General features: G+C 38.4%; 1 protein-coding gene across 1 annotated transcript in view; it reads right to left on the bottom strand.

Moving 5' to 3' along the window:
• Window positions 1-14,883, bottom strand: part of ARL6 (ARF like GTPase 6) — a 632,324-nt gene that overhangs the window by 51,089 nt on the left and 566,352 nt on the right. Inside the window, exon 7 of the mRNA XM_086922390.1 lies at window positions 9,114-9,169. Within this exon, the coding sequence (XP_086778516.1) occupies window positions 9,114-9,169 (56 nt within the window). The remainder of the gene's footprint in view (window positions 1-9,113; window positions 9,170-14,883) is intronic.

The raw sequence follows: 14,883 nt of genomic DNA, 5'->3' as shown, positions 1-14,883 counted from the left end.
GTGTGCTGGTCTCGCGGCCTACCGCGGGCCTTGGTGGTGAATTTTCCGCCGGTGTCCGGGGCCCCTGCAGAGCTTGGTCACTGGTGGGCGTCCGATTCATGGGACGAGGCGCTGTTTCTTTGCTGGGCTGCGCGTTGCAGGGCACTCGTTTTGCGGCCCACCCCGCAGGGCCGGATCCCCGGCCTCAGGTAGTTGGGCCTGCCGGCCGGAAGTGCGCTCCTGGCAGCCAGTCGTCAGGGCCGCTGCCGGTCGGAGGGTCAGTTGCTCCGATTCGCCCGAAAATTGCCCTGGAGGTGGGCCGGGCGTCCGGGTGCACTCGGTCCGAGTTTGGGCTCAGTTCCGTCGGGAATTCAGGATAAATAGCCCGTGGCAGGGGAGCTTCGCTCGGAGCTCAGCCCGGGCACGTCTTTCTACATCGCGTGCTTGGCCACGCCCCCTTCCCAACTTAGACTATTGTAATAGTTTCTATCTTGGTGTGCGTGAGAAACAACTCAATAAGTTGCAAACGATCAAGAATGCGGCTGCTAGGGCTTTGCTGGGAATTCCTAAGTATCATTCAGGTCGGAAACATTTGCAAAAGCTGCACTGCCTCCCAGTCAGGAACCATATTATCTTTAAGGTCCTTTCATTACCTACAAGGCACTTCATGATTCTGGTCCTAAGTTCCTGAGATGCTTGTTATACTGGTATGTCCCTAAAAGGCATCTGCACTCAGAAGGAGCTAAATTGTTAGCAATTCCAAGATTTTTCAAAGCCAGCTGGGGTGGCAGAAGCTTTAGGGTGACAGCCCCAAACTCTGGAATGAACTTCCCTTCTCCATTAGAACACTGCCAACCTTGTTTGCTTTCAGGAGGGTCCTAAAAACTTGGCTGTTTACTAAATAGAGATCTGTGCCTTTCATGAACTTGCTTCTCTAGACCTCAGCGCTAAGACACCTCTGGGTTTTTCGTGAGCTTAATAAATATATTAACATAACACATTGTTACAAAAATCTCAATAAATGAGCATGGGAGAATATCATAGACATTCATTTTTTGTCAGTTAGGATTTGAAACAAGAAAGGGACGATAACATACAAACCTAGGCTAGAGACACCTTAGGAGTGGATAGGACCCTTAATCAAAAATAAGAATGTACCCGTTAATCCTGCAAGTAGGGAAAACCAAAAAAACTAATTTCCTTAAGCAGGAGGAAGCACGGGACGAAAAAGGTAAAAAAGGCAAGGGTCAAAACTATGCAAATTGCAATAGCGAAGATCTGGAATATTTCACAATAATGATTATTCTTTCTTTCTTTACAGCAGCCAGCAATAGGATTACCAGAAAAATAAAGAGAAACCGAAGTTCAAGCAAGGAGTCAGGTAAACCGGGAATCAGAATATCGTGGGAGGCCTGGCGGGATCCGTGCTGGTACAGCAAGCACGTTGCCAGCACGGATCCCGATTTTAAGTACCACTCAAGCTCCCCTCTCGCCTGCTGGCAAGGAATGGCGGGCAGGGCTCTTGTCTCTGTGCTCGAGCATGGAAGCAGCTGGAGTCAGCACGCCCCACTGACCCGACAGTCCCGGAATTGATTTTAACTTGAAGAGGTCTACCTATGTAACCACAGTAAGGAGGAACAATTATTTTGCGATCGTTCAATCCCAGAACTCGAATGACAGAAATATATTCAGAATATATTAAGACTACATTGCATTGAAGGCTCACGGAGAGAGCCCCACATTTATGGGCATACCCTAAAAAAGGATCACTGAAAGAATATCGATGACAAAAATATAGACTTACCAAAATATCGAGTGAAAAATATAGAATGCAAAAATATCGACTCCTTATCTCCAAACAGGTAAGTACAAAAATATCGAATCAAAAATATCGTTGTAAAAAATATAGGTAGTCAAAATATCGAATTTTTTAAATGTCTTAAAAGTAATTGAAAATTAATTAAATAATAAATATAATTAACTTAAACATACTTAAAATACTTAAATAACCTTAAAATTAATAAATAATTAATGTAACTGAAAAAAACATAAATTTTTTAATACATATATATATATATATATATATATATATAGCCACAGATTTCTTCTTTCCACGTTTAGGTAGAGTAAAGACCACGGCACAGCAACAGATGGATTTCAGCGCTTTATTTACACACCAGTGCAAAAGATAACGTGCATCAAATGGACGGTCTACCATATATATATATATACATAATATTAATAAAAAATATACAATATTTTTACCGTAGGAAAGCGAAAGGGTTACATTTACTATTACCACTCCAGTGAGTGGAACAGTAGAGAAAACATTGGATAGCGTAGCAGTAAAAATTACTATTCCCACTACAGTGAGTGCAACAGTAGGGAAAGTGTTGGATAGTGGTAGGGTAAAAATTACTATTCCCACTCCAGAGAGTGCAACAGTAGGGAAAGTATTGGATAGCGTAGGGGTAAAAATTACTATTTCCACTCCAGAGAGTGCAACAGTAGGGAAAGCGTTGGATAGCGTAGGGGTAAAAATTACTATTCCCACTCCAGTGAGTGCAACAGTAGGGAAAGCGTTGGATAGCGTAGGGGTAAAAATTACTATTCCCACTCCAGAGAGTGCAACAGTAGGGAAAGCGCGGGATAGCGTAGACATAAAATTTACTATTCCCACTCCAGTGAGTGCAACAGTAGGGAAAGCATTGGATAGCGGGAGGGTACAAATTACTATTCCCACTTTAGAGAGTGCAACAGTAGGGAAAGGGTTGGATAGCGTGGAGGTAAAAATTACTATTCCCACTCCAGAGAGTACAACAGTAGGGAAAGCGTTGGATAGCGTAGTAGTGAAAAGTACTATTCCCACTCCACAGAGTGCAACAGTAGGGAAAATGTTGGATAGCGTAGGAGTAAAAATTTCTCTTCCCACTCCAGGGAGCTCAACAGTAGGGAAAGCCTTGGATAGCGTAGGCGTAAAAATTACTATTCACACTCCAGAGAGTGCAACAGTAGGGAAAGTAAATACTTCATATATGAATAAAAATAAATTAAATATTAATACCAATTACAAATTAAAAGTAATTAACAATTGTATATAATATAATATTAATCAATTACAAATACAAATAAAAATTAATTATTAAAAATAATTACTTACTAATACAAATTATTTACCAATTAGCAATTAATTATTAATTAAAAAATTACAAATTACAACAAAACAAAACCAATAAATAAAATTAAAATATTTAATTAATTACAATTACATTACTTCCCACCCTATTCCCCTACAAACCCACAACCCGCAACAAAAAATAAATTAATAAAATTAACATAATAATCGACTAATCAATTAATTAAAATAAATTACCAATTATATTTTATTTAATTACCAATTAAAAATTTTAATATCAATTAATTCAAAATAAATACTAATAAATAAATTTAAAAATGTAATTAATTATAATTAAATTACTTCCCACCCTATTCCCCTATAAACTCACAATCCGCTACAGGAAATACATTAATAAAATTAACATAATTTTCAATTAATCCATTAATTAAAATTAATTACCAATTATATTTTAATTAATTACCAATTAAACATTTTAATATCAATTAACTCAAAATAAATACCAATAAATAAATACAAAAATTAATTAATTATAATTAAATTACTTCCCACCCTATTCCCCTATAAACCCACAACCCGCTCCAGAAAATAAAATTTACATAATTATCAATTAATTAAAATTAATTACCAATTATATTTTAATTAGCACCAATTATATTTTAATTAATTACCAATTAATTAATTAACAATGAATTCAAAATAAATACCAATAAATAAATAACATATTTAATTATTTATAATTAAATTACTTCCCATCCTATTCCCCTATAACCCCACAACCCGCTACAGAATTATATTACGCAACAATTAAATACCATAAAATTAATTAATTAAAATAAATTATTAAATAAATATACACTTTTCACACATATACCCACATAAAAAAACACTTAAAAAAATTGGATATTATTAAAAAATGTATATTAACTTACTTACCTCAAATTCAATATTTTTGCTGTCTATATTCTGTCCATTCAATATTTTTGTCGTCTATATTCTGTCCATTCTATATTTTTGTTGACTATATTCTGTCCATTCTATATTTTGTCCATTCTATATTTTGAATTCGATATTACTGCTATTCTATTCGATATTTTTGTTGTCTATATTCTGTCCATTCGATATTGTGTCCATTCTATCGTTTTAATTTGATATTTATGTAAATCGATATTAAAAACTCAATATTTTGAGTGTATACCCCTAAAAACAGATGGGTGGCACTTGATCTTGAGGAGACAGTTCCCAAGAGTGATCATCGAATGATAACACTTCACCAACTCAGATCTGAAGTTGTGGGAGATACCAAGTCTTTTTCCTGAAGAAGGTGGTCAGATCATTTTAACCCACCGAAACGCGTCACACTGGTTCTTCAAAAGCACTAAATCAACCCTATCTTGGCCAAACAAGAAACTGTACAAAATAGTTGTCTGACCAACGAATTTCTTTGCGATTAGTGTATAACAATGACAAAAAAAATTAACGTCTATGATATTCTCCCATGTTCGTTTATTGTGATTTTGTGTAACAATGTGTATGATCTTTGTGAAATTTTGATGTGGCTCTATATTTAGAGAGTTATTTTATCTTGAAACAATCCGTATTTTTATTATATGCACTCTTTATATGACTAACTGATTTTACAGAATAAACGTTCATATATTGGATTTTTGCAAAAGGTCAGCTCTCTTTGGTGATATTGGTGTGCTTGGATGAATGGTGTATGATTTATTATCGGTTTGTCCAAAAACACACAAAGGGAATTGTTGTTTTTGATTATTTGTCAATTTGGTGTCCTGTCCCTTTGTGTAAGGTGGACCCCTCTCTTGTTGTTTGAGATATCTTTGAAAAGCCATGTATTTCTTTCTGTGGATGCAGGGAGCTGGTTTTTCCTCCCATCAAGAGGTTCGACAACAGCGCTGTCACCAAAACAGACGTCTGTGACAACTTCAAAGTTGTGCGGACGATCTTTGTCTGCGGGGCAGCCTTTAGCAGGCCGGTGGAAGGCGTCAAAATCCTCGTCGACAGAGATGGTCTTGTTGCCAAAGTAGTCAAAGTCAGTTGAGAGCACGACGATGCTTCTGCTGTCGACATCGTAGTGGCTGTCGTGCGTAAACGTCAGAATAAGCGTAAGCGGCGGAATCTTCGACGATGAAGCCATTGACGGATGAGATGAATGGTCCCTGACAGGAGTCAGGGGAGCAGAATTTGACGCTGAAGAACATTTTTGAGTCCAGTCTGAGGTTTTTTGAGGTGTTTCCCCTTAGACTTACCTTTTTCTGGGACTTGGATTTTTTTGAGTCCTCATGATAAAAAGAGGAACCGTCTTCCTTTGCCTTTCTAGAGGAAACATTAGCTTTTTCCTCTGGTTCAGACCCAGAGTCTGAGGCAGCCTTCTTCTTTTGGAGCGAGAGGAGCAGCTCACCCTTCCTATCATTGAGGGTTTTGGCTGAAAAAGTGCGACAATATTTGCATTCCCTATGTTTATGGTCAGGGTAGAGGCAATACAGAGACTGTTTGTGGTGGTCTTCTGAGAAATGTCTACACTTCCCACAGGTCTTGCAGGGCCTAGACAGCCCTTTTGTAGGCTCTAGCATTTTCATAAAAGAACATGCAAAGACACAGTTCAATAGTACCTTGAACGTAGCTGAAAAGTTGAAAGCTGGAGGTCAAAAGTTGAAGAAAAGACACTGTCACTGAGCAGAGAGACTCCCTATCACACAACGTGGGGCAAGAAATCTGAGGTATAGTGGCCCTGTAGGGGAAGGATACTCTGAGGTCTCTACTCTGATTTGCTGATCTTTGGGTGTTATAAAATTATGTTGGAAGGTTACTAAATTGTGGCTTTCTTTTTTTGTGAAGGTCTATGCTAATGTTTCAGTACTGCTATGTTTACTGTTGGACCCCCACCATGACGATAGGGAAGATACAAGCATGTAAATCTATAAAATATACAATACTGGAGTAAAGAGTAGAATTGTAAGAAATTGAGGCTGGTTTCAATCGTGTTGTAGTAACAAAAAAAGGTTTCGGACTGGGAGCGATCATTTTTACATTTCTGGGTCAAGTCCCTGATCAATGAAACTCTGAGACTAAGTGTGACATAACGTTAATGTGTGTGGCATTGGGGCTGGGGGGCGGGGGTTGGATTGTCAGGATGTACCCAGTCCCCAACACCTTGCAGAATTATGGGTGAGGTCACTTGCCTCATGATGTTGTTACAAAGGAATTCCTGGTTTAGAGGCTCAGTCCATTCTCTGTACTTCATCTAGGCAACATACCCATCCCTAGAAAATAATGTATAAGGGGAGAGCCTGATTTCAGAGAGGCCTATGTAATAAGACAGTTTTTTTAATGTGCAGAAACCATGGGAGTGAAGCGGTGCCCTCCACTGAAAGGCCATCTCTTGCAAGTATATCTAAATACTGCTCTGTGAGGATTTGTCCCGAGACGTTCTCAGTATAACAGGGGTCTCATATGGGCTTGGTGATAAATACCTAAATACAAAAATACTTGAAGAAGATTGTGTGAGGCTAAATAAGGATTTAAAAAAAAACATTTTTTATAGTAGGCAAATATTTTACATCGCTCTGACTTCATAACTCAGTCCCATATGTTGGACTACTAAAGCACGTTGAGTTGTACACAGCTAGGGTTGCTGAGAAAATGCAACCACCAAACTTCTGCTTGAAAGACTGCAGTCCAGCAACAGTGGTTAAAATATGTTATCTGTTTAGTCAATTTCCCGGATGCAGCTAACGAGGGGCCGGAGTAACTGAAGTCCCTAACTTCCATTCAAGCGAAACCTCTTTCTCGAATTTTTCTTGTGACCTACTGCTACAACTTTAGGCTTTTAGACATTAATGATAAGCTTCGATTCGAAGCAAAATTTCTAAAACCTTGCCAGAAGTGACTCCAAAAATGAATGTAATACTGCGTCAGTGGCTTACAGTAAAAATTACTATAACTTCATTAAAAAGGAAAAGGGCTAGGGTATAGCCTTGCTAAACACTTTTAAGAAGATCAAAGTCCTTGGTCACATTACCATCCTGGCCATGGCAAACATGCTACAGTGTTCAAAAGTAATAATTTTACAAGTTCAACTGGGCCAGGCTCAAACCCCAATCTTTTCATAGTATCAGATAATCAGGGTCTGTCCTCAACATCAAAGACATTTTTCAGATCGTGATATGCAAGATAGACATCTTTTTTAAGCTAGACATATTTTGCTTGGACTATTATTCCAATACCTTTAGAGAATCTGGATGGGCTTTAGTCAATATCTTATGATGTAAGTGATTTAAGGTGATAATTTGCTGGGTCTGTGGTATTTACCTTTTTAGGTCTGGCATTAGCGAAGACCTGATTATACTAAAACGTGTATAATATACTTACATATCGGGGATTTCAGCCACCTCTATTCATCCATTGGTCTGTTGCTGTGTCATTCACATTTTGCTTCCATCCATTGGAGATTAAATCATGGGGCAGTGGGCGAGCCTATATAAGCCACAGGTTAACTTCACCTTGAGTGACTGCATTTTGCTCTCTCACAAAGAGCACATCCACAAACAAGCTAGTTCCCTTCATTGCCAGTGTTTTTGTTTTTACTTTAGTGTTGCCTTTGTGTTTACAGCCTGAAGTGATAGCAGGCCACCTTGATACATATTCCATCTTTATCCAATCCCATCTCTTGCCAATGCTGTAGTAAATTCATTTTGAGGTGTTTAGCTGTTCTGATAGATGCTATTTCATAGCATACTAGATCAGATTGTGTCTATTTGAAACTGCTCTGAAATTTAACTTTTTTCTTTCTTATTCTTTCTTTTCTTTGTTATTTTTCCTTCTTTAGCTTTCATTCTCTCTTGCTTTCCTTCGTTCTTTTTCTTTCCTTCTCTAGCTTTCCTTCTTTCTTTCTTTTTGGTTTCCCTCTTTTTCCATCACTCTTCCCTTCGTTCTTTCTCAAAAGCAAGAGGCTTATAGCCAGCACTAGACTGGCTGACCTTATTTAGGTATGTGTTCGCCAAGACCTTTCGATTTTAATAAAATTAGGAGTATAACAGTTACATATAAGGGTTTCAGTCAGACTACATTCATTTGTCTGTGGCTGGTGTCAGTCTTGTTTTTCTTCCACCCACTCCAGCATGCATTAAGGGGGAATGTAGCCACCCACTTCACCCATTGGCTAACGTGATTATGAGTTTCAGCATGTTGCCCTTTTACAGGGAACACATCAACACACCAAGTAGTTCCCTTCAGTGCTGATGCTAGACCTATTTGCCTTGCCAATGTTTGTTTGAATATTGGGACTATTTCTGCTCCTTGCTATGCCCCTGGAATGTTTTCTGTTACAAGAATTACACTGGCAGTTTTAGTACAAACAGCAACCAACACTGAGGACTTTGGTTATAAAACCACATGGGGACTGTAAGGTCCGGCACTTTTCCGTAATGTTTGCATATCCTTTTCTTCCTTCTTCTCCCTCCTCCCTGTTCTGTCATGTTCTCTATTCCAACGGGTAGGAGTCTGATAATAAAAAATAAATCCAGGTCCTCAAAATGAGAGTACCCACACCTTTCAACCACTGGCACAATTTAAGAACTGGGTACAATAATTATGTTATCAGCAAAAATGTAGGAGAGATGTCAGATTTGAGTAAAAGGTACAGGGCCCTAAGCAATTAAAAATATCCTGTCTTGGTTGTTGTAGGTATTTATTTTTACTGCTGAAAATACTTTTTTAGGTCAGTAAAGGAAATTAGTTTAAAACAGAATTGTTTTAATATAAAGAAGAGGTCTTCAATGTAGAGTTTAAACAAGATATGGCCTAAGCATCTTTGTACTGGTAATACTTTTTCCACACAGGTTTGCTATTGGTAGTTGGTGTGCAATTTGTTTTGAGAACCGATAAAATGGAAATAAATAGTCTCATTAAATGCATAGAAGAAAAAACAATAACTGTTTTGGATAAAAGCCCATATGAATTGACATGAAGAACCTACCTTGAAGCCAATCTACTCCTTCTTGTAACCCCTCACCTTTAAGTCCGTCACTGGCACTGAAACACACATATAGGTGATAAATTAACAAAACTCTTAAAAGTAACAAGATGACCAATCATCCCTTAAATGCATTGGTTAGATTGATCAGTTGTGTATAATAATTTAAATAACAGCAAGATTATTGTTTCACAGTGAAGGAAATGGTAAACAAGTAGAAACTAACTTCCACGAAAATCAAGGTACTAACACTTCTGCCTATTACAGCATCTCATGTTAAATTCACTGAGCCTTTCGAAGACCCACTTTGAAAGAATATTGACACCTTTAGGAAGTGCCACAGACAGTAACTTATGTGCTTCCATGGTGCCTCATTCTCCCTAGGTCTGCGGAGCTGCGAGGAAGGTGAGGTGTGCTCTAAATGGTAGGAGCTTAAAAGAAAATTCACCACATATTTTGTGCCCATCAGTTTCTCTTAGGTGTGCAAAGTGCATAATCAGTGAATTCAAATGCCACATTTTACACTGAGGACCAACACACGTATACGTTCTAGAGGAATGTGAAAACTGGAGACAATACAAGCATGTCCAGGCCAGCGACCCGTAAGAGCGTATGTGCGGCGAGGTAATGTAAAAGAAACTGCAGACCCATGCTAGGGAGGAAAATTAAGCAAGTCAAGGTATCAAATATACTCTTCAGGATTGAGGACATGTGGCCTATACAACAGTTTCAGTTTTACATTTCAGTTTATTAACAATTTGCGTCATGCCTAAACAGGCCATACAAACAGTTCAGATATACACAACTCAAATCATGTCTGAAAACATATACTTTTGCAACTAAGATTTTTTTTTAGTACTAATATACTTTTACATGCCCACCTACAAGCATTTAAAATCAACAAGTACTTGTTTTAACCCCGACCCTTCTATGTCTAATAACAATAAAATCTCTCCTATTTCATAATAAAATGACTGACCTCAGCCTCCTACCACATGAACATTTCTTCCGTATTAATTCCATACAGGGTTAACATTATCTCTGTACAAAATTAAAACCAGTTTGGTGCAGACTAATGCAATCATTTCATGAATGTGAATATTTTTATCTCTTAGGCATGTAATCAAAACATTAGATAAAAGAATCACCAAGTACATAGAACAGTTTCTTATATTAAAAAGGTAATTACATGATAATAGGAGTGAAACTGTAATTCAACAGTCCTCTTTAAACCATATTCCCTTAAATAAAACAGACAAAAGAATGTTTTATTCTAAAAATTATCACTTATGAATCTATAGTGGGTATTTTTTCCTATGTGCAAGATTAGACCGAAAAGTGCATGTTCTATTTCTATTAGGAAAAACTACCCTTCCTCGTGATACCCTTTCTTATATTTGGGGGTATAACTAAAACATAACAACCTCCATATACCCAATCTATCTCCCTACTGCAGGGAGCCTTTTTTCTTAATTAACTGATTGTGAACAACAGCCAAGAATTTCCCTACTACATTACACACGAGCATGCTATCACATCCTACCATCAATTGAAGGAGATCCTTTGTATGTCAAATCTGAATGAATCAATGTAAAGCTCGGTAGCAACAACGTTCAACTCGCTGCGAAACTGGAGGAAATTATAAGTAAATGCAAAAAGGTCAATGGTCCCCTTAATAGAAGGGACAAATGGCTTTCTCCATACAGGGTTGCTGGGCCAGCTTCCACCGTATAAAAACTGTTACTTGCCCCAATCGAACATGTAATTCCCACCTCCTTATGTTTGTGCCCTTTATATCCCGCAAGTATGATTGGATATGCCCTGGTACTTTACATCCTTTAAATGGCGCAGGTTATCTTTCTTACACACATCTTCTAAATCAGTTCTCCTAGCACCCTCCTTCACTAAATGCTTTACTATTTGCTTATGATGTATAACGGACAGCCCTTGGAGTTTCTCCCCTACTGTAACATCTAATGAAGCCTTAATATTGAGTAGAAAGCCACCCACCTGTCAGACTGTTCTCTTGCAGGCTGGAATTTATAATTTGGCAAGTTTTTTCTTTTGTCAATATCTTTAGCACCGTTTGGCGAAATTTTCCAGAAACAAAGGTTAGCTCAGGTCAGCTCCTGTCCTAAAAGTTTCAGGGTGATTCGTCGAGAGGGGGCAGAGAATTTGCATTTCCATAGGAAACTTTAGACATGGCTACAGCCCAAACTGCTGAACGGAATTACACCAAATTTGCCAAATAGGTAGCTCTTGGTTCAGAAAGCGCCCTTTTTTTTAAAAATGGTGTAAATCGGTTCGGTAGTTCTTGAGAAATTCCAAAAATAAAATTATCGATAACTGAGCACCAAGCAACCATATATGTGAGTAAATGGGAATGTGATTGATTCTTTGCATGACTGACTAGGTGTGTGAGTAACTCTATGGATGAGTGGCAGTGTGTGAGTGTCTCTATAGGTGTATAAGTGCATATGATAGTGCTGTATTGATGAATGACTGCATGTATAAGTGACTGTATAGGTGAATAAGTGGATGTGTATGTAGACCTAGGAATCAGTGAGTGGGTATGTAGTAACTGGTATTGGTGTATGTGCATGGTTTCAAAAATGGTACTCTGTATTTTAGAGTGGGTGTATCAAAGGTTATATTAGGTTGTGAGGAGGTGCATCTGATTATCACATGGATGATGTCATCAGTGATGTCATTTGAGATGTCATCAGTGGTGTCATCAGTGATATCACTGACCATGTCATTAATAATGTAATATGTGACGTTATCGGCAGTGCATTGCGGAGGTGCGAGTTATAGTTAGAGGAACTAACTATAACGGCCGAATTTCACTGGTTTTGTACGAGTGAAATGTGTCCAACTAACTATAATGTCTCTGAAACCTATATTTTTTTCAGAGAATTACAAAGGTATTTTTAAATGCTAATTTCTAACTATAAAGTCCTGGAAACCTATGGTTTTTTCAGTGAATTTCAAAGGTTTTTTTAAATGCTAATTTCGAACTATAACGTCCCTGAAACTTATGATTTTTTCAGTGACTATATATATATATATATATATATATATATATATATATATATATATATATATAGGTCAAGGTAGGCTTTATTCGACTGCTGTTATAGCAATCATAAAAGCACAAGAATAATAACATTAAAACATCAATTAATCTTAAAACTGCAGTAATAAAAACCATAAAAATGACAAGAGTCAATTCTACTATAGTTCCTTCATCGTCATGATTTCCCTTTGTGCAAGTACCTTCTTGAACAACATAGTTAAGCACCAGGCAGTTATTTCATTCTCTAAAAACTGTAGCCTAATTAATGCTGGGCGGCATTGCTGCAGTCCCTGTAGTATTAAAATCAGTAAAATCCATGCTTTCCTCAAAACTACATAAAATTTACAAAATAAAACCAGATGACTAGTGGACTGAGAAGAGTGATTGTCTCATGGAAATAAAGGCAATACCTGTAACCAATCATTGGTTTTAGGAAAGGTCACGAGTCTGTAAATAATGTCCAGCCTGAACCAAGTTAATAACCGCCTGTCCCAAGTGCCAGGTACAAAAGTAAAGTAAGGTTCAATTTTAAAGCAGGTTACATTTAACTGATGTTGCCTTACACTGGGTTGAACAATTTCTCCTGTCATTCTTGTTGTGGGCAATAGCTGAAGGCACTTCTTTCTTAGGGCCTTTCTAATAATTGCCTTTATGGACCTAGGATCAGTAAAGTATTCTGGGTGATCAATATCATTCATAGAGTCACGCACTCACTTTAGCCAGGGGATCTTTAAAGCCCCTTCTAGTTTTAGGCAGTCCTGTAGGATCTCCCAATTTAGCTTTGGTTGATCCTTTGTTCACATCCTGTGCCACAGGAAAATTGGTTCTAACTTAATAAGATCAGAAATGAAATGAAAGAAAGACCCAGTTCATTGTGGCAGGCATAAGATGGTGAGCTGGCAGGTAGGGATAAAATATATCATAAAAACGAGTTTTCCACAGTTTGTATGGGGTAGGTATTAACAAAACCCCATAAACCTGCCCTGTATATTATGTTAGCAATGCATTAAGCCTTGTAAATTTGGATGAGCTCCCCTGGCAGCTTCCTTCCCAATTTTCTAGAGATAGATGCCAGGGCGGCCGTTGTCTTAACAAGTGGCAGGTTTTTTTGCAAGAATGGCTAGAGCCCTCAAGTAACCTTGATTGAATAAAATGCTGAGGTAAGAAAAACTCTTAGTCTGCTCTAATTTTTGCCTGTTAACAAACATACTTTTCAACCTCTCATGAACATGAACTATTTGATTGAGGTAACTGCAGGCAGCCCACTGGGGTATTATATTGGAAGACTACCAGTCCCAGCACACATCATGTTGATAATGTTCACTTGTGATGAAAAGTATCAGGTGATTTCTATGGTGCATAATGGCAATAAATAAGGGACTAAGATACTGGTTTGTTTTTTGCTTGCAGTTACTCAATTTGCAGACAGCCTATGAGGAAGAGTGGATAACTCGAAACGCGTCAGGCTCTGCTGGCGCTGATTGCATCTGTAAACCCCCCCTTACTGGAGAAAGCAAGCAGGGAGTGCACTCTGCTTTTGGGCACCTTGTGAAACTGTATATTTACGGCAGGTCCGGCCGGGGAGAGCACCGCCGAACACTGGAGCGGTTCCGCTGCTGGTGCAAACATCGGCAGGGCGGACCTGGTTTGCTGATAATTTGAACAGGGAGGTTATCATGCAAGTGCTTTCGTGAACATGAACTATTTGATTGAGGCAACTGCAGGCAGCCCACTGGGGTATTATATTGGAAGACTACCAGTCCCAGCACACATCATGTTGATAATGTTCACTTGTGATGAAAAGTATCAGGTGATTTCTATGGTGCATAATGGCAATAAATAAGGGACTAAGATACTGGTTTGTTTTTTGCTTGCAGTTACTCAATTTGCAGACAGCCTATGAGGAAGAGTGGATAACTCGAAACGCGTCAGGCTCTGTTGCCGCTGATTGCATCTGCAAACCCCCCCTTACTGGAGAAAGCAAGCAGGGAGTGCACTCTGCTTTTGGGCACCTTGTGAAACTGTATATATATTACCTACTGGCGGTCGCCAGTAGGTAATTATAGTTAGGATTGTTTTCTATAGGAAATCTGCAACATTCTATTGGGAATAACTTTGACGCCGGTTGAGGAATCTGCCTGTAATTTTCCTTAAATTTGCCTCGCTGCGCTCCGCTCCTTCCTTGAAAGTTTGGGGATATTCGTCAAGCGGGGGCCGAGATAAAAGGGGGGTCCCAAAACGTGTTTTCCCCATGTTAATTTCCATATGGCGGTTGGACTCACTTTTAGCCCGAACGGCTGAATGGATTTCCACAAAACTTGGCAAAATTGTAGGGACTGGTAGCCCGATGTGCCTTTGCTATGTCTCAAGATATGTGCTCCAGTGGATTTTGAGTAATTTAGGTTCAAAAAAATATATATATCTGGGCGGAGCCTAACCACACATCTGATCTGATTGGCTGTTAGCACTTCATCCAAGAAGTGTTGGCAGCCATCTTGGGACCAATATATATGATAGCACCTCATTAAAAAGCATTGTAGTTAATAGAGGGTTTTAGGACTTTAGTTACATTATAAATCATTTGTTGATGGTACCATACTCATTTTAGGAATTGTGGTGTGTTCTAAGGTGATTTTACCATGTGAAAAAGCCTTCTGCTGTGATATCATGAATCATGTTTGAAAGAAAACTAATATC

This window comes from Lissotriton vulgaris, chromosome 5 (assembly GCF_964263255.1).
Source record: "Lissotriton vulgaris chromosome 5, aLisVul1.2, whole genome shotgun sequence".
In the NCBI taxonomy this organism is placed as follows: Eukaryota; Metazoa; Chordata; class Amphibia; order Caudata; family Salamandridae; genus Lissotriton; species Lissotriton vulgaris.
The sequence above is the reverse complement of the archived record's forward strand: the minus strand, read 5'-3'. Positions and strand labels throughout refer to the sequence as shown.